We start from the raw sequence: 18898 nt of genomic DNA on the forward strand, positions 1-18898 counted from the left end.
CCCTAGGGTATGTAAACTTTCAAGCACAACTGTATAAGACCCATTGACCTAATAGATGCACTTTTAAAGCTCATATGGGGAAGATAGGGCCCACGGATCACATCCGGCCCATCCAGTTTCTGCAGCCTTTAGGAAGCCAAAACTGAAACGTCAAGTTTTTGCTGATATTATCTATGTGCATGCGTGTCAGCAGTGCAAGCGAACAAGAGCAATGACTTGTCCTCAGTGCTGCCAATTTGGGTCTTTTCTAACAATTTTAGCAACTGTTTAAAAAAATGAATAGCACCGATGCCAACTTTGGTCCTAATTTCCTCTTAGCTACACTTCTTGGACAGTCAAGTAAAGAGGACTGTCCTGGTTGTGCTTATGTCAGCACACTTTAAAAATATGGACACTTTATTTCAGCTCATTGGATGCCTAGGGTGAACGGCTGTCTTTGAAGATTCATCCACTATCGGCGGGACAAAAGCTAACAAGTGATACTGTATACAACGATGCCTTAAGTTATAGCCTTAGGAAGCACTCTAATATTCTTGAAACGCAAATGTGCACTGGGGCATACGAATCTGGTGCTATTTGCATTCACCCCACCTGTATATATTAAGGTCATCAAATGTGTAATTTCAGAAGTATCAAACTAGTATCCCTTTGCAATAATCAGTACCCTAGAAAAAAATCAGTGACCGCTGTATTGGAGCGTCAGTCCGCAGTGCAGGAGAGTGTCAGGCGACCCGGGGTTGGCGTCCCTGAGTGGGCTCGCCATTGCCCTCCCAACAGCCCAACGCTGTAGTTGAGCATTCTTTTGTTCCCCTCAGCCAGTGGCGTGCACAGAGATTTTGGGTGGCAAGTGCTCCGTGGGGGGTGGGGGTGTGTGTATTTTAATGCACAAGGACTATACTTTACTGACAATTCCGAGATGACAACACAAGTCAAGATGGCCGTCTGCTCATTGAAAAGCGTTGGACTTTGGATCGTTGAAATTTAATTTGTGAGGATTATTTTGATTTCAAAATGTGATGAGATTTCGTTTGCATGATAGTCACGGGAAAAAGCATTACAATCTGCCGTTTGATTTCACCGTATAAAGGAAGCATTTGCATTGTGTTGCATTGGGGACATATCAGAAATGCCCGGATGTTCGGAAATGTCAATAGAAGTTTTTAAATAAACATTACACACACATAATAATAATTAATAATACCCCAACTAGTTTTAATAACAGCCTATTAGGGCAACATGACTGCAAGACTTGTAGCATAGAAGTAACTTACAGTTATGGTTTGTACTAAATAGCTAATAATTTAGCTAATAATAGTTTCATGCCTGCTGATTTAGTACAAACTACTTAAAAAAAAGAGAAGATTTTTCAAGACAATTAACCTTAAGAAGCAAATCAATATTAAAATGGGATCTTTATAAAGTGCTAAACTCTAGTTAACATGACTCTCTGGCCTTGACTCTGACTCAATACAATTTCACTGGATTCATAGCACATTTACCTGGCTGGGGTGGAGCGGCAGGGGAAGGAGATGCATGTGTGTGTGTGTGTGTGTGGCAAAGGAAGCGAGCGAGCGAGAGAGCTAGGTCGGGTGTGTGCGCGCAGGAGACGCATATTGGGGGGTTTTCACACGCGATTGATGCAGCTTTTCTAAAAGATTGTGTCAACATTGACCTGTCCTCAGTAAAGTGTTTATTGAAAAAAAAAAAAAAACTGAACTTGGGCAGTTAAGTGTTTATTAAAAAAAAAAAATGAACTTGGACAACAAAGGGCACTTCTTTTGAGAGAGGGCAGAGGGGCAAGGGTGTGAGCACCACTAGGGGTACACCCTGAACTGGTTCCCAGCCAGTCGCAGGATACACAGAGACGAACAACCATCCACACTCACAATCACACCTATGGACAATTTGGAGTGTTCAATTAACCTGCCATGCATGTCTTTGGAATGTGAGAGGAAACCGGAGTACCCGGAGAAAACCCATGCAAGCACGGGGAGAACATGCAAATTCCACCCAGGAAGGCCGAAACCCGGACTCGATCTCACGTCCTCTGCACTGGGCGGCAGTCTGAGAATTGAGATTCACTTTTTTTTTTTTTTTATCACAATAGTAAGGGAACTATTTAGAACATGTTTTTTTTTTAAATGACTCATTAAAGGAATCTTTTTAAGTCAATGAATAAATATTTATGAATGTTCACTGTTTTTGATCACTATAGAAAATAAACTATTTACAGAACAAGTTGTTTATAAACTAGGGAAAATATTGCTGAATACTATACATGCAATAGGAAATGATGAACTAGTATGTGAATGAACGAGTCGTCATAGCAACACAGATTTCTTTTTCTATCGTTTTTTTTGTTTTCAATGCTTTAATTTTGACCAAGCTGCGTGTAAAGCTTAATTTGCAATATTTATATTTTTATTGACTGCAGTGGGAGTGGGGGGGAAACTAAATTATAGATTTGTAGTGTGTTCAGCTGTGCATGTGTGAAAGTGCATTTACCAGCTAAATAAAAATGAACTGGGCAGCCAGTGTGAGAGACTGACGCAACACAAATCAAGCCCTGCCTTGTTTCCCACGTAACTTTGACAAACATTTAAAACTAAATACGATTGCGCTGTAGAAAATTAAGGACCAATTAAGAGTTAATTAATGACTGTCTGCGTGCCAGAGCGCAATGCCGCGTGGACAGATCCTTTTCTCAGAGAGGAGGGAGGGTCCGGCTTTCTTTCGGCACGGATATTAAGAAAGTCTACCCGTGTTATATTTGTATCCGGGAAATTATCCGTACCGGATACTCGTGTAGTCGTGTTGTACGATTATCCGGCTCACCCCTAATAACTAAGATTCATTTCTCAAAAATACATTTTATAGAAACTTTATTTGGACGTACGTCACCATTATTTACATCGCAACGCATTCAGTGCGTAGTGACGTAGAATGCCGGCTGGCTCACTGCCTATGTGAAACGCCTATAAAGAAAGCAAGGTAAGTCTCTGTAGCGTTCCTAAAGGGACCATCAAAACTCTTGAATTCGTCTGGTGAATGACGAAAGCACGGCGTGGGGGAGGGTGACTCTGTTGATCGCATGTTGTTTCTTTAGGAACGCTACGAGATTTAACTTGCTTTCTTTATAGGCGTTCCACATTGCTCGGCAGAGAGCCAGCCGCCATTTCTACGTCACTATGCACTCAATGCATAAATAACAATGGCAGGGTGCTTCCAAATAAAGTTTCTACAACATTTATTAAACTGAAAATGATTTTTGAAAAATTAATCTAATAGTTACGTTAGTAACAACCAAATAAATGATATAGAGTAAACTTCAGTACAGTGGGGGTTCCTTTTACTAATTTTATTGGTTCCCTAACATTGTACACACCCACTTATTAGTCTGATTAAAGATATGTATTTCTTTAAGCCAGTGGGGTGCACCATAGGCTTACAATTGTACATGACCCTGACTTCGACTTTTCAGGGACTTTCCCACTTCAACGTTAACCGTAAGCAAACCGTAAGGACTTTCCCGCTTGTTTAAGCTCCCACCATGAGACAACAGAATTGCTGACTCGGCCACAGCTGTTGATGGCAAAATTTGTCGCTAAGATGTTTTCAAGGCCGGCAATACTGCTCAACTGACATCTTTTTGTAGCCCACTTGACCTTCCACAAGACGGCTGTTAGAATGGCTGTTAAATCATTTTTAACAGGCTACAGTTTTAGAACCAGTGGGGCAATGTGCTTCAATACATAGCATCACTAGATACCTTTAAAATTACATCAATGGCTAAATTTAAATACATCAGCTGTGTTATGATTAGTGTATCCAGGAAATATTCAACACTCAATTGTGCCTTTCAAACTGTATTTATTTATTCTCCAAATTCAATGCAAACACACAAGCATCAAAAACATACACTTTACTATTCTCCAGATCTGATCCTAAAGATGCCTCAAGTCAATACTGTTTTATCTGTGCCCAGCCTCTGATATTATACCGACATTCATTGCTAATCATGTCCTATAAAGTGAATTTATCACAGTCGACTGTTAGAAAAATAAATACGCATAACAGTATATCCGTCTTATGAGAGACTTATGCCGGCCACCTCTGTGCTGCTGGACTGCGTAACCAAATATCCATGTCTTCTCCATTTCCAGATTATGAAGGCAAACAGGGAGATGCAAAGCGATTGGCGTCACGACGCAAGCGATAAGCAGCCATATTCAAGTTGTAGTTGGTGCCATTGATAGGTTCCACAGACTTATATGTGTACAGACCAGCATTGACTTTTGAGACATTCAGAATAACAAGACCGTAGCTGAAGCTGTTCGAGTTGGAGAGAAGTGTTTGATTTGTCAAAACCCCACAAGACCTCCGCATGGTTGGAAGCAGCATGGCAAGGCATGTTGATCCCTGGAACCATGCTGTAGTCCACCACTGGCACCAGGTCTAAAGATATACGACGACTAAGATTAGTAGAGCAACAATAGCCATTCCATATGGGCTCTTTACACAAAACATGGCCGCTGGAGATTTTGCAACTTAAAATGCTGCTAGTGCTAATATGCCCTGCCAACTTACGATTGGGACACTTTGAGAACTCCTTCAGACTCTGGACTGCAGTATCCGCAGAGGACACGTCAAGGAGGGAGGAGCAGACGTTTGTGGTCAAGTCCAAGGCGCAGTAGGGATCCATGGTGAAGGAATATTAAATTACTATATTAAGTGTAATCTTTGCGTGTCCAAATAATTGTATTCAGGATCTGATGAAGAAGTTTTCTTGCAAGAATTTATTTAGAGGCCTCTAAAGACACAGTCAGGACACCACATCAGAATGCAACGTGATGACCCCAAGTGTGTGACAATTTACAGAACATCGACTCATTTATACTCAACAGATAAAAGGTTCCTCCTCCCGGCTCTTGATTGAACAAAGGGCAGACATGTCATCTCCTAGATTGAACAAAGGTGTAAGGTTGATGGTAAACAGACATCTTTATACAGTTCCCCTTCTTGATTGGGGGAACAGAAGTAATCAAAATCTGACCCCAGACCTTCAGTCCCTAAGTGACAAGAGACTCTGACAACATCATGCACATTGCCCCTCCAACAGCATTTGAGGGTACAAAGATCAAATAAAGTTCACAAAATCACCATCCCACTGTATTCTTTTAAACACTCATGATTATATCACATTGATATGCCTATAAGTAAATTCAAAAACAGTAAAACATTCAAATTGAAAATGTTAAATGTCTTCAATGGCCAGGACGCAGTCCTTGCATGTGTCGTAGCGACTGCAATTAATGACTGGCATTTGGACCACGCCGTTTTTGGACTCCACAAACAGCTGGTCCTGTTTGTATATGAATATGCACAATAAAGCCAACAAGAAAGGTAATGACTAGCAAACAATTGTTCAAACTTCATGTGATGCACCTTGGTGGGTGACAGGCGCAGGATGCTGATGCGTTGAGGAGTTGGGTACACTTGAATCTCCTCACTGATCAAAGTCTCACCATCGTAGTTGACGGCCTTCTGAATGAAACCGTTCTCTAGCAGGGGACAAAGATGCCAGAAGATTTCAATCAGTACTGACTATCAGAATTGTTCATTAAAAGAGAAATGTTAAATGTACCTCAGTAAATTTAAGTCATACTGTATTACGTCTTGTCTTTAATTTCAATCAAGCCAAGTCTTAAAACAGGCAGTTAGAATATGATTAAATTAAGTTTTGCGAAATTGTCCATTTTCAGTGGTGTAGTGGTCCCTGGAGAAGTGGGAATGCCTTCAAGTTTACTTTTCTTTTCTTTTTTTCACTTCTAGAACGGTTTTAGAAACGGTGACATGTGAGGAAAAAGCCATCATTTGTAATGACGCACAATAATAAAATGATCATGAATGAATTAAGAGCAGTTTGTAATGTAAAATGTATTTATTGTGAGGTAAACATGAACAATATGTTATCTACTATAAAATTAAACTACATCATATAAGTTAGTTAGGGCTATATTACTTTAAGTTATTGTATACAGTATACAATAACTTGGTTAACGTTACTTAGACCTAAAAATAAGGTAAGGGGGGGAGGGGCTTCATAGACACTCAGATCATCTCTGGCCGTGGCACTTATTACAGTTTTATTCATCTAACATTGCAGTCTGGCATAACAGTCTTTGCAAACTGGGTTAATTAAACAATTACTGAAACAATTACGGGGGTTTCTTACATCAGTGGTTCTCAAATCGGGGGTATGTATACCCTTGCGGGTACGTGAAAACACATCAGGGGGCACAAGGATTTTAGAATATATTTAAAAAGTAGCATACATGCAAGAAACCAGCTAGTTTTTTTTCAGTTTCTGCTTTTATTCAAAGTTAAATGATTTATTTGTTTTGAAAACCAACCTGTACCATGATCCAAAAGGAGGTCTTGTTATGTGGATAAGTATTGCACAATTATTTATTTACCAATAAGAAAATTTCTTTGTTGCTTTTTTATTTTATTTGAAAAATTTTAACCGATACATAGTGAGACTGTGGCCAAAGTTAAAACCAGTTCCCAAATTAAAACGAGACCAGTTTTGTTTTATTCATCCAAAATGGTTTGCGCTGGTTGGGGGTACTAGGCTGAAAACATATTTTGCAGGGTGTACATCACTAAAAAAAGGTTGAGAACCACTGATTTACATGATTCTAATCTAGTTAGTTTAGGGCTAAATTGATAACTTTAGGATAACGTTACATTTCATAACATTATAGCCAGGGTTGGGAGGGTTACTTTTAAAATATTATGATTTCTAATACATCTGCCATGTTCGTTTCTCTCAAACTATCTCACTAAATTAAACAGCTAACACTACTATAAAACTGTAATACCTATTATTTCTAAATAGTTTAAGCACATGTAAACTGTGATTAACTGTGCTGTATTTTCGTCCAATTACATTACTCGGATCACTCCTGCCCACGTAAAGACCACTTCCGTTAGCGCAATGTTGTTGTGTTTCATCATTTGTTGATGTGTTTCGGGGTTTTGTGTTTGCGTGCTTACCTGTTTGTGCTTGTGTTTTTTGGTTTTGTTTAATTTGTGTTTGCGATTACTTTTTGTGTTTTTGTTTCATATTTTGTGTTTATTTTTTGGATGATTTGTGTTTGTGATTAACTTTTCGTTGTTTTCTTTCATTTTTTGTGTTTGTGTTTTTTTTTTAATTTGTATTTGCAATTACATTTTTGTGATTTTTTATTTTTTTTATTTTGCTGTTGTGTTTTGTTTTTGTTTTTTATTTGGTTTGTGTTTTTTGGTTTGCAGTCGTGTTCACTTTTTGGTTTTTGCGTTTTGCACTTCAGGCCCACCGTATTTCTCGGCCCGTGATAGACAATGGACGCTAATACCAGCGGGTCAGGAGCAAGCAAACAAGCAGGAAAACATGGAATGGATAATCAGTAATAAGGAAGTTCAAGTGGAATGGATCAGAATTGGATAACAAAACATGACAAGGGCTCTCGCTATCTACAATAATATTGAAGTGAAGGAAATCAATTGATTTCTGATCATACAAGTAATTAATTACAGTCCGACCGTCACCTCAATGCTGCATGTAGATGGCATGTTTGAAAAACGTTCAACTGCAAGTATGACGACGCAGTGAAAACATGGACTGGATTATTACTAATAAGGACGTTTTGGACATGATTAAATGGAATGGATTGGATAATGTCACACGAGAAGCGTGGACGACCTTACGCTTGGAAGTACAGGGAAACCAACAGATTTATGATTATATTTACATGAATAATGAGGTTATGTGACTGAATATTTTGTTCATTTCGCTTTCTGTATACTATATATTTAAGGTTTTTGATCTTTTTAGTAAAAAAAAACTATATATATTTATAGACCTCCACAACCAATTCATTTAGGGAGGGCTTAAGAACATTTTAGGTAAGATCGAGCCTAGTAAAATAGGTCTAATGAAACCATTGGCTAGCAAGATTTCATTGAGCCATTTTCAGCTGTAAGAAGGTAATATTTTGTGTATAATTAATGTAATAACTTCATTATATTTCATGTACAATTAATACCTTTAAAAAGTAATTTTCTCACTTGCTGTCGACTGAAGATGACATCACCTGTGCTGAGGAAGTCGGCAAGGACCAAATATGGCTCAGTTTACGGACCAAACCCAGAAAACAGGTAATTGTACATGAAAATAATAAAGTTATCAAATTAATTCTGGACAAAATATTAACTTTTCCCTTCTGAAAATGGCTTAGAGTCAAGTATCCCTTTAGTATTTATTTTTAATTTGCAAGCTATCTTTAGAGTCTATGGCCACTCAGACTTACCAGTGCCAATGAACATGACAGCATGTCTCGTTCCATCCAGTGCCACAACACTTTCCACTACTATTTGGCTCAGCAAGGCTCCTTCCTTGACCAGCAGAGGCCGACCCGTTTCAGGGACAACAGTTATGTAGTTGCCATCACGTGCGCACTGAAAAGTCCCCTTGATTGAAAAAAAAATAAAAAGTTGTTAGCAATTCAGCTGGTATATTTTTTTTTAAAATGTTTTTTGTAAGAGGGGTGGGGGCTTAACAATTAAAAAAAAATATTTGCTAGTTTTATTAAGTTTTTAAAACTGTGCACGATATTACGAGTAATATGGGGAGAAAAAGAGGAGAGAGCTAATGAATGCAACCTTTCTATTTAATGTTAGCTCAGACCCCGGTCACCCATGCAAATAGCACCTTTAAAAAAAAAAGTTTTACAATGACAATACATAATGTTCTAACCCCAACCTTTTGAGCTTGCGTTCCTATTTTTTTAATTTAAATTTTTTTAATTGGGCTCTCTCCGGTTTGTGAGTAAAGTAAGCTAATATTCTGGGCTACTGACACAGCTCAGGTCCGTATTTGAACACTCAAGTAGTACAACAACCTACTTTTAAAAAATCTATTACTTAAAAAAAAATATGTGTAACAATATACAAGACCCACACTACACCCCTCTCAATCGACTTGGGTGCTGTGATTTTTTCCCTCTGTGAAATATGTGCCTTGGCTCAAAAAAGGTTGGGAAGCTTTGTGTAAGCTCACATTTACTGATAACAAAGCACACATTTTATAGCCATTATGAATATGACAAATCACTAACAGCTCACCACCAAATCCACCCCACAGCAATATACATTGCTAAAAAAAAGTTCCTTTTATTTCAGTTTTTTTTTTTTTTTTTTTTTTACAATCTTTTAAAATTTTTGTCTTATCTTTACCAGGATGGATGGTGGTTTCCCTCTGCAGCAATGGCTTTTTTCCTGTTTAAATTGTGGCGCTCAATTCCCGAGTGGGTGGACGCCACAAGGAGAAGACCATCACCGGTTACACGCAGACATCTTTGTTTCCATACAAGTGCTATGGTACAGAAGTGTTTCATTGAGGCCCTCCCGCAAATGTAATTGAACTGTCACTACTGACTTAAAAATGTAAAAATGCTTTTGTATCACCAAATGTACAAAAACTACAGAACTAAAGATACTGGGTGTATCTCGGATCCATGCGGGCTCCAGTAGGTCTTCTGCAATATTTGCGGTGGCTGTGATGTAATTCAACCCAAGATTCATCAGAAAAATCCACCTTCTGTCCAGAAAACAGTTAAGTTTGGTGGCGGAAAAATCATGGTCTGGGGTTCCATCCAGTATGGGGCCTTCAAGAGATTTGCAGAGTGGAAGGCAATATCAATAGCCTAAAATATCAAGACGTATTGTCTACCTCTTACATTCCCAACCATAAAAGGGGTCAAATTTCGCAGCAGGATGGCGCTCCATCGCATACTTCCATCTCTACATCAAAGTTCCTCAAGGCCAAGAAGATCAAGGTGCTCCAAGACTGGCCAGACATGAACATCATTGAGCATGTCTGGGGTAGAATGAAAGAGGAAGCATGGAAGACCAAACCAAAGAATCTTGATGAACTCTGGGAGGCATGTAGGACTGCTTTCTTTGCTATTCCTGATTACTTGTATGAATCATTGCCGAACCGCATGGATGCAGTCCTTCAAGCTCATGGAAGTCATACAAGATATTAGATATGGATCTCACAGCACCACTACTTCATTCTCTGATGTTATGTAACTTTTTTTTTGTATTTGAAGTCAATTATTTGTTCCATTTTCACATGACTTTATGTAGGCGACAAAACTTTTGTCTTGCCAAAATCTGACCTTTCTGTGTTCATTAAATGATCAAAATTTCTTCAGTGAAGCAAATTTATTTTTGTATATTAAACATCATTTGGGAGGGTTTTAGGTTTTTTATGAGCCATTTCCAAAACCAATGGGTTAATTAAAAGTCAGGTTATAAGCTGGTGTTTCTACAAAATGGATAAGCGACAAGACTTTTGTCAGGGACTGTACTTCAAGCTGGTTGGACGATAGGGCATCTTTGCACGTTTGTTTTGACCAATCAACGCAACAGATGAAAATGTGTTTTTTGGTCTCATTTTAGGAAAACAAAATGCACAAACATCTTTACCAGCTAAAAATGCATGAAGCGCTTCTCGCTGTTCAACATTCAACAAGGTAACGGTGACTAATTCTTCAACTATTTGCAGCGTCCATTCTTCTTGGTTTCGTCACAACTGCATATCCTGCCCCCAAACACAATACCGTTTTGTGATTGGTCCGTACAGAAAGTGTACGGATCGGTGAAAATCAGCGGGCTTGGTAGAAGTTGTGAATTCAGCTTGCAGAGCAAGGTTAGTCCTATGTAGTAATTTCTCCAAAATATTTACAATAGCATTTTTGTTTGTCCGTTTATGACTTATAATTAGCAGATTAACACCTTAGCTGCTCACAGTGGATAGTCCTGCAAGCCTCTAGCCTCAATAGTCTTCAGACTGGATTCGGGTTTGAATTTCCCGCCCCATGTCTGTGGATCATGTGCGCATTGTGTACATGAGAAGGGATTGAGCAGTTCCATAATTTTTTTGGCAGTAGCAATTCAAAATTCATTTCCTGCATTGGGCAACTTTAAAACACTTTATAACCTCCCGAAATCCAAAATATTGGAGCGATCGTTTTTATATTTCCACAGGCTCAAGTGGGCATATGTGCGTATGACAGTTGGTTGTTATTTTCTACATTGCAGATATATTTTTAATCAGATTAATCACATTTTCGAATTTTGATTATTCACGATTAATCGCTTAATTGACAAGGGTTTTCATCCACATTTTTTGCCCACAACAAATTTAAAGAACACCTGTTATGTGTTAATTCGTTTGACATTTAATGTTACGAGGACGTCTTCAACATTTTTTGATCCACTGCACACGCTCATCCTCCTTTTTCTAATCAGTTAATTACTTGCATAATTTAAAATGGAAAAAAATGACCCGATAGTTTGACATGAAAAAATATTGTTAATGTCACACGCAAACATTTATTAAATGCTTTACTTTAATGCATGTAGTTATGTTTATTGCTCAAACAATCTGCGCTACCTTTAACCTAACATCCGCTGTCAGCTAAATTAATAGTGTGATTAATCTGCGTTAATACATGATTAATGCGATCATTTTTTGTGCTTAATTAGTTAACGTTTAACTTTGACAGCCCTAGTTGCAGATGAAAAAAGGATAATTATAGGTGCAATTATTTATTTACAGATTGCTCCAAAATGGGTGATGAAATTGAGTTGATATTTATGATACTTGCTGGCTGTTTTGTTTTTTTCCGTAGAAGTTTTATTTTTTTTTATCTCTGAAATTTTTAACAACACCTAAGGGCCAGATAAACTACATCAGTGGTAGGCAACCCTGGTCCTCGAAAGCCACAGTCCTGTAATGGCTCCATCCTCCAACAAAGGTAACAATTGTTCAGGCTTTTCCAGAGCTTGCTGATGCTAACCCTGAACTACACCTTCATTTTTGAAAACCAAATGTAACACTAACATCTGTACTCACCCAACCGGGGTAGAAGACTTTGCTCATGGAGCCCACCGGGTACACACATACGGTCGATATTCGATTCCTGTAAACACCAAATGAAAACAGTTGTCATACCCTCACACATACCCACAGAGCCACAGTATTCGACTGCTTTAATTCACAGTGCTGAGGTGAAAACCACATAGAAGCAGCTCTCTTGCCAGTCCCCATGCTTCAACAGAAAGACACTCTGCACAATGAAGGGCAGGGCCTTATCAGGCAGGGAGCAATCCAGTTGTGCTTTCATGAATGAATTCCAATTTAGGTAGCCGTCATCCACCTGAAACCAAAACTACAGTTGCGTATACTGTATTTCAACCACTTTAGATGAAACCTTTTTGCACAGTATTCAAAGGTACCTTGCAAACACGAGACACTCGCGATACTCGAACTACATTGTTACAATACATCTCAGTGAAGAATGAGTAGATCTTTTCTTGATTCTCAGAATATTCCTCCACAAATTCCATATGAACAAATGTTGCATCTATAACAAAATCACGCAGATAGACAAATGTGAAAAAGTTGAGTAAATTGTGTCACGTGCCAGGTGAAAAAAATCCCCAACATTAGTAAACAAATCCCCAAGCTTAGTAAACAGTTGTTTGGGTGTTTATTAGAATGAACCTGTGACTGGTCAGTGCTGGATTTCACTTTCCTTTCTTTGGTCCTTCCTCGGGTCTCCTGACGGCCTCACGACTCTGGCTGGAAGTGTTTGGTTTAGGTGAACGGTATGAGATTTTTTAATAGGTTTTAGGTGAACTAATGAATACACACACACTCACACGCATGCACACACGCATGTACACATACCAAAAAAAAAAATAATAATAATAATAAATAAATAAATTGGGGGGCAATGATGATGACATGTCAAATCGGTAAAATTACCGAATGAACAATACTGAGCTCTCCAGAAAATGAATTAATAAAATAAAATAAAAAAGAATGAACTACCGTAAGTACAGAGGTGCCTTAAATTAAAATATGAGTTTAATTCACTCTGTGACCATGCTCGTAACTTGTAACTCACGCTGTATCAGTGGCATGCCAAAGAGTAAAGTAAACCCCAATGCATCGATTTATGATCCACTTAAGCCCCGTCAAATACAAATGTTCAATGACCAGCAAAACTACTTCGACCGTTCAATACACCAGCGTGTTTACCAGTTTATAGATGAATTATTATTTGGAAAGACTGTTGACTGCCACTATACAGCTCCCTTGAAAACCCCTCAAGGCGCCCCTGTACATACTTTGTTACTGGCTACTTGTTTGTTTATTGAATAGTTTACATGTTCAAAACAGAGTAGAAAGAAGTTGAAAATGTATCTAGTCCTACCCCTTATTGTATGTTTTGACTTATTTCATTATTGATACAATAATAAGTTAATATATTTCTACACTTGAGATGTATGTACATTTGCCAGCAGCATATGTACATGAAATTCTAAGGCATACACCATAATACATCCTCATACTCACATATACAATTTTCATTACACTCATACAGATTGACAACATTTCTGCAATTTTACCAGCTCATGTCTGATTTAAATACTTTTTTTGAACATTGCTTTTAAACATTTGTTGAAACTCTTGCATGTTTTCAGGTCACTACCAAAATTATTCCACAAATTAAAAACACCTTTTGCAGAAACACACCTTTGCTTAATATTTGTTCTTGTTTTAATTTTTTTGGAGACACTTGTACCCCTTGTTAGTAGGACTCTCTCTCATTTCAAACAGCTTCTGAGTACTGTGGCAGAGTAGATTGTTGTATGCTTTGTACATTATTTGTGCCATTTTAAACTCAATTAAAGTTGTAAAATTTCATTGTATTTGATTTAATAAATAGTGAATGTGTTGGTTCTGTATATTTTGATTGATTAATAATACTTATGGCTTTATCTTTATTAAAGTTTGAAAACAGGATCTGTATTTGTTTCATATGCGTTTCCCCAGATTTCCACACAATAGGTCAGATATGGTAATAATAATGAACAATATAATGTATATAATGTAGAGGTGTCAGTCGATTACATTTTTTCAATTGAAGTTAATCGCATGACTTCAACAATAACTCACAATTAATTGCAAATTAATCACACATTTTATATCTCAATTTATATCTCAATTTATATATAAATTTACGCGTACAATATTTTTCTTCTTTTAATTTTTCATACTCTTGTTAACATAAAATTGGGAAGAAATGTTAACTCAATAGAAATATGGTTGCATTTTTTAGTCATTGAATTGAATCAGTAATTTCATAACAATTATTTTATTATTGCACTGTAAAAAAACGAGTGTGACATTGATTTGTGTAGGTCATTTTTCTGTCACTACATGGCATAATTACATTTGTAAGAAAATAGTGACAGCTCAGTGCATTTTTCTTCTCATATTTAGAGCTATTTTTTAACATGAAGTAACTTGTAAAATTATGCACAAACTGTAAAATACAATTTGATCCCAGTCCCCACAAATATATGACTTGTTATTTATTACTGCTAAATTGTGTTACAATGACTCCTTAGCACAACATTAAATGCTTTTATTTTGTTAAGTTCAATACGGATGCATATTGTAAAATTACTCAACATTACTGGAAACGAAGCATAAAAGATATTGTCATATTAACAATTTTTTAACTTGAAGTAACTTGCGAACTTCTGCACATTTTTAAAATTGTAAAATACAACTTGAGTCCTCACAAATATATGCATTATTATTTATCACTGCTAAATTCTGTTATAGTGACTCCTTTAAAGGACGTTGAATGCTTTTATTTTGTTAAGTTCTCGGATGTGCATTGATTATAAATTGATTATATTACACTTACAAACTATTTTCTGGAGTTGCTGAATCAAATACGCCTCACATCTAAAGATCAAGTGCCTTGGGGTCACTCCAACTGATAAGACTGCGTCCATTCGGCTCTTGGCTCTCACAGGGGTTGAGAGTGCCCATAGACACCTCTAGGAGAGCTGTAGCAACCAAGCTCATTGCTAACGGCGAACCGAGTGCTTTCCTTCAAAGCAGAGAACCGGCGTTAATGCTACAGTCCAAATGGCTCCTCCATGCTAACATTCTGCCCCTTAAACATTGTGTGTTTTAGCTCCAGTGTAGTACAGTGCATTTCTACTGGGTAATTTTGACAAGGACGTTTCTGCTGCGTCATGACTGGAATTCCCTTCAGTAGAGTCTTTCCAAATAAGGGGCGGTCGTTAATCGAATTAGTGCTGTTAAAGGCACTTCAAGTTAACGCGATATTAACGCGATAATTTGGACACCCTTAGTATAAGGATTTCTTATTCAGGACATCCTTAATTTTAGAGAGTATCCCTATAATTTTTGACATTTTCCTTTTGACATTATCCATGTGTGACTTCCAACTAACTAATTTTTCATCAGCTACTCCAAGAACTGTATTTTCATACACTATTTCAATTGAGTTTACCATAATTTTGATGTGTTATTTGTCTAGCGCCAAAAACTATTAACTTTGTTTTGTTTTAAAGTTGAGTGAATATGTGTTCATGTCAAACCAATTTTTTAATGTGTGCAATTCATACCCCACAGTAGTCAGAAGCTGCTTCAGGTTTTCTCCTGAACAGTAGAGAGTTGTGTCATCAGCATATAAGACACTTGAATATTTTCGAGACACAAAAGATATCATTTATATACAATATAAATAGTTCGGGACCTAACACAGATCCTTGGGGAACACCAGGAGTGATCTTCAAGTGGTGTGATTGTATATTGTTAAGCTGCAAGTACTGCTATCTATTGTCCAAATAACTTTTCATCCACTTTATATGCTTATCCTCTTATGCCTTAAGAACCGCAAACACATTATTATTGTCAAAAAATGTTTAAGCTGGTACACTAGGATGGCTGGTGCGAAAAACGGAAAAGGATTCCAGTGGAGAACTTTTAGCATGGTATACTTCGGGTTATCAAGAAAATAATGTACATGAACTACAGTAAATAGAAATCCATTGAGTTGAGCAAAATCCTCTATGTAGCCACATTGTGCTTCAGGGCTGAGCCAAGCCTGTTTGTTGGTCAGAGGCTGACTGAAAACATAATTTGGCCCGGAAAGGAGCCGGTGACGTGAGAAGCAGTGTTGCTGTGTACAGAATAGATTAATGTTAAATTATTTGAAATAAGTTCATTTCATATTATTATATTTATTTCACTATCAGCTTCATTGCCCATCAAACCTCATTTTGAGGCCCACGTAAGTTGGGTCCCCTCGGCGCCCCTCTTTTCACGCCACTGCCCCCGAAAAAGGAAAATAAAATTGATGATAACATGAAGGCCGAGATAGTTTGGCACAAAGTAAAGGTGAATATCTGACAAATATGGAATAGTGCACGACATACTTTATTTAATGGATTTGAATGTTACTTTCTCCATTTAGTTGCAGGAGTCAGTGATTTGTCTCATGCTCATGAAGCGAGTGCTGCTCACGCCCATCTCCTTGAAGCTGCGGTATTCGCCAGGCTTCACGTAAATCATCTTGCCACGGAACTGGGGCTGCTCGAACAACAGCCAGGGGCCCTCCATCACCTGACAGGACATACATTCATTCATATGGAAGCACTCCATGACGTGGTCGCAGTCATCCATCAGTTCGTGTGACTGGCCGCTGAGATTCTCCCTCTCGAAGATCTTCATCCTGAACTGGCCTCTGTGCTGCTTGGAAAGAATCCGGGTTAACATCGATGGAAGTTTCTTGAGGCTTAGGACGGACATGGCTTTCGATACTCACCTTTAGAATCATGCGGCAGGACCTGATGCAATCTCTCATGCCCATCATGCTCATGGAGTCTGCGTACTCGCCCCTCCTCAGAAAGATCTGGTTCCCCATGAAGTTTGGACGCTCATAGACCATGAAGCAGCCGCTCTCCACGCGGCAAGACTGGCACCTGCTCAGGTTGGAGGACATATCCGAGCAGTCGCTCGTGCACTCATAGGAACGACCCTGGAAGTTCCTCTCCTCGTAGAAGATGATCTGGTAAAGTAGGAGGGGATCGGTGGTCAAAAAAATGGCATAAGAACATGAATCTAAACAAGCAGCAAGGTGTTAAGTCAGCACATCTTTTCAAATATGTAATTCCACATTCCAAAATATTAATTGAAGACTCTTGTCTATATGTTCCATGTGAGCATTCTGGACCTAAATGAGGGCATTCCTAAATCTGCTGAGTCAGCAGTGATAGACTCCAGCTGATTCTCAACCCTAAACAGGACAAATCTTAGGAAATAGATGGATGGATGAATGAAATGTGATGTACCTTGCTCCTCATGCTGCTGCCAGTGTTGCTCATGCTGGACGTAGATGTGTTCCTGCGGTGTGCTACACCTGGTTTAACCCTTTCCTTTTATACCTGACCAAACGATGACCCCTCCCCTTCACAAAGCCCCGAGTCAGCGATTTACTATTGACACCCAGAACACAGAGGTTATGGGCATAATTTCACGGCAGGAGGGGCTTTTCAGTCTTTAGAAAAGCATTTCTTTCGCGATAGAAAGCCCTTTTGGCCATGTTATTCACATGTGAAAAGGTCCAACCGTGTGGTTAACTATGGCTGGTATAGTTAGGAATTGTCTGTGGTCTTTGAAATGGGTTTTAGACATAAATCCCTCAGTTAATAACTTATACTTGTAATTATAATTGCTTCTGAAAAATTTATTTTCATATCGTTTTACATTTTTTACAATAAAACTGTGTTGTTCATGGTATAAACGGAATATTTTCATAGTAACGTATATTATGCGGTATAAACAAAAGTGTCAAATTACAATCTAAGTACTTTATTTCTAGTAAATGGGTTATATGGTAATTTTGAGAAAATGTATAGTACAGATCTCAAAACACTTTATGGTGCAAAACACAAATAATGTTGTAGATACACACAGTACAATACAATAACCCATATGCCTATACGTACAGTAGTTGATTATATTATGTGGAAAAAAAATCTACTTAAATGTTTGCGTCACGTGACTCCTGACGTTTGATTGACGGGTAAACAGTACTGATGTTGAGACTTAATTGAAGATGATGGATCAAAAGTACAAAGATACACACACATTCACACACACACAATTAAACTGTAAAAATTGTATTTTAGAGGGTACTCCAGACTTATGTGGTACTTTAAAAACTATTTTCAAGCATTCTTTTGTCATAGTTATTTTATTATTATTATTAATTAATTTTTTTGGTCTCAGGACAAGTACATTTATCAGAAACCTCATGTTTAATCATTTTGTATGTTGATTATTTATAATTTGATGTGTGGGATATAAAATGTCCTCCAATTGAATTCTGTAATAACCCATATATTCACTGATTGTTGGTGCCAAGTCAGAGGAGTCTGAGCATTTAAAATATTTGAGATTGACATCACCTGGTCTTTCCAGACAATGATTGTGAACCACCCATGGCAATATCAGGTCTCAGCTTTCCAAAGCAGACGGTGTATGCTAAAAGATCTGCAGGGTGGCCAAATTTTTGCAGATGCCATTATTTTGTTTTCTGTTATTTTGAAAGTATAAATGATGGAAATAAAAATCGTACTTTTTTTTTTACATATGTTATAAGAATGTCTTATCTGCAATTTGACGCCTTTTGAAGATTGGTACCCAAACTTTTGATCCCCACTGTACGAAATACTATACATTTTCCTAATTGAAGTAAATTGAAATGCTATTACGGTAATCTGCCCCAGCCCCTTCAAAAACACCCACATTTTTTGTTACATATTTTTAATGAAGAAACATACCACTGTATTCGTAAACTGAAGTAAAATATTAATAAAAACAAGAAGAAAGAATATGTAAAGTAATAAACTGACTCCATATAGTATAAATTAATCAAAAGTCTCA

General features: G+C 37.7%; 2 protein-coding genes across 2 annotated transcripts; both read right to left on the minus strand.

The window, feature by feature from the left end:
• Positions 1-5254: 5254 nt before the first annotated feature.
• LOC144060459 (semaphorin-4E-like) lies at positions 5255-12239 on the minus strand. Its single transcript, XM_077580049.1, has 5 exons — positions 12115-12239; positions 11969-12035; positions 8355-8514; positions 5446-5561; positions 5255-5362 (listed from the first exon to the last, which is right to left on the minus strand). Exons 1-5 carry the CDS (start codon positions 12237-12239, stop codon positions 5255-5257), a joined length of 576 nt encoding a protein of 191 aa, XP_077436175.1.
• Positions 12240-16420: 4181 nt separating this feature from the next.
• Positions 16421-17342, minus strand: LOC144060507 (gamma-crystallin M3-like). The gene is made up of 3 exons (XM_077580123.1): positions 17302-17342; positions 16776-17018; positions 16421-16699 (listed from the first exon to the last, which is right to left on the minus strand). The coding sequence occupies exons 1-3, from the start codon at positions 17332-17334 to the stop codon at positions 16421-16423; spliced, it is 555 nt and encodes a 184-aa protein (XP_077436249.1). The 5' UTR covers positions 17335-17342.
• Positions 17343-18898: the final 1556 nt, after the last annotated feature.

This window comes from Vanacampus margaritifer, chromosome 11 (assembly GCF_051991255.1).
Source record: "Vanacampus margaritifer isolate UIUO_Vmar chromosome 11, RoL_Vmar_1.0, whole genome shotgun sequence".
NCBI lineage: Eukaryota > Metazoa > Chordata > Actinopteri > Syngnathiformes > Syngnathidae > Vanacampus > Vanacampus margaritifer.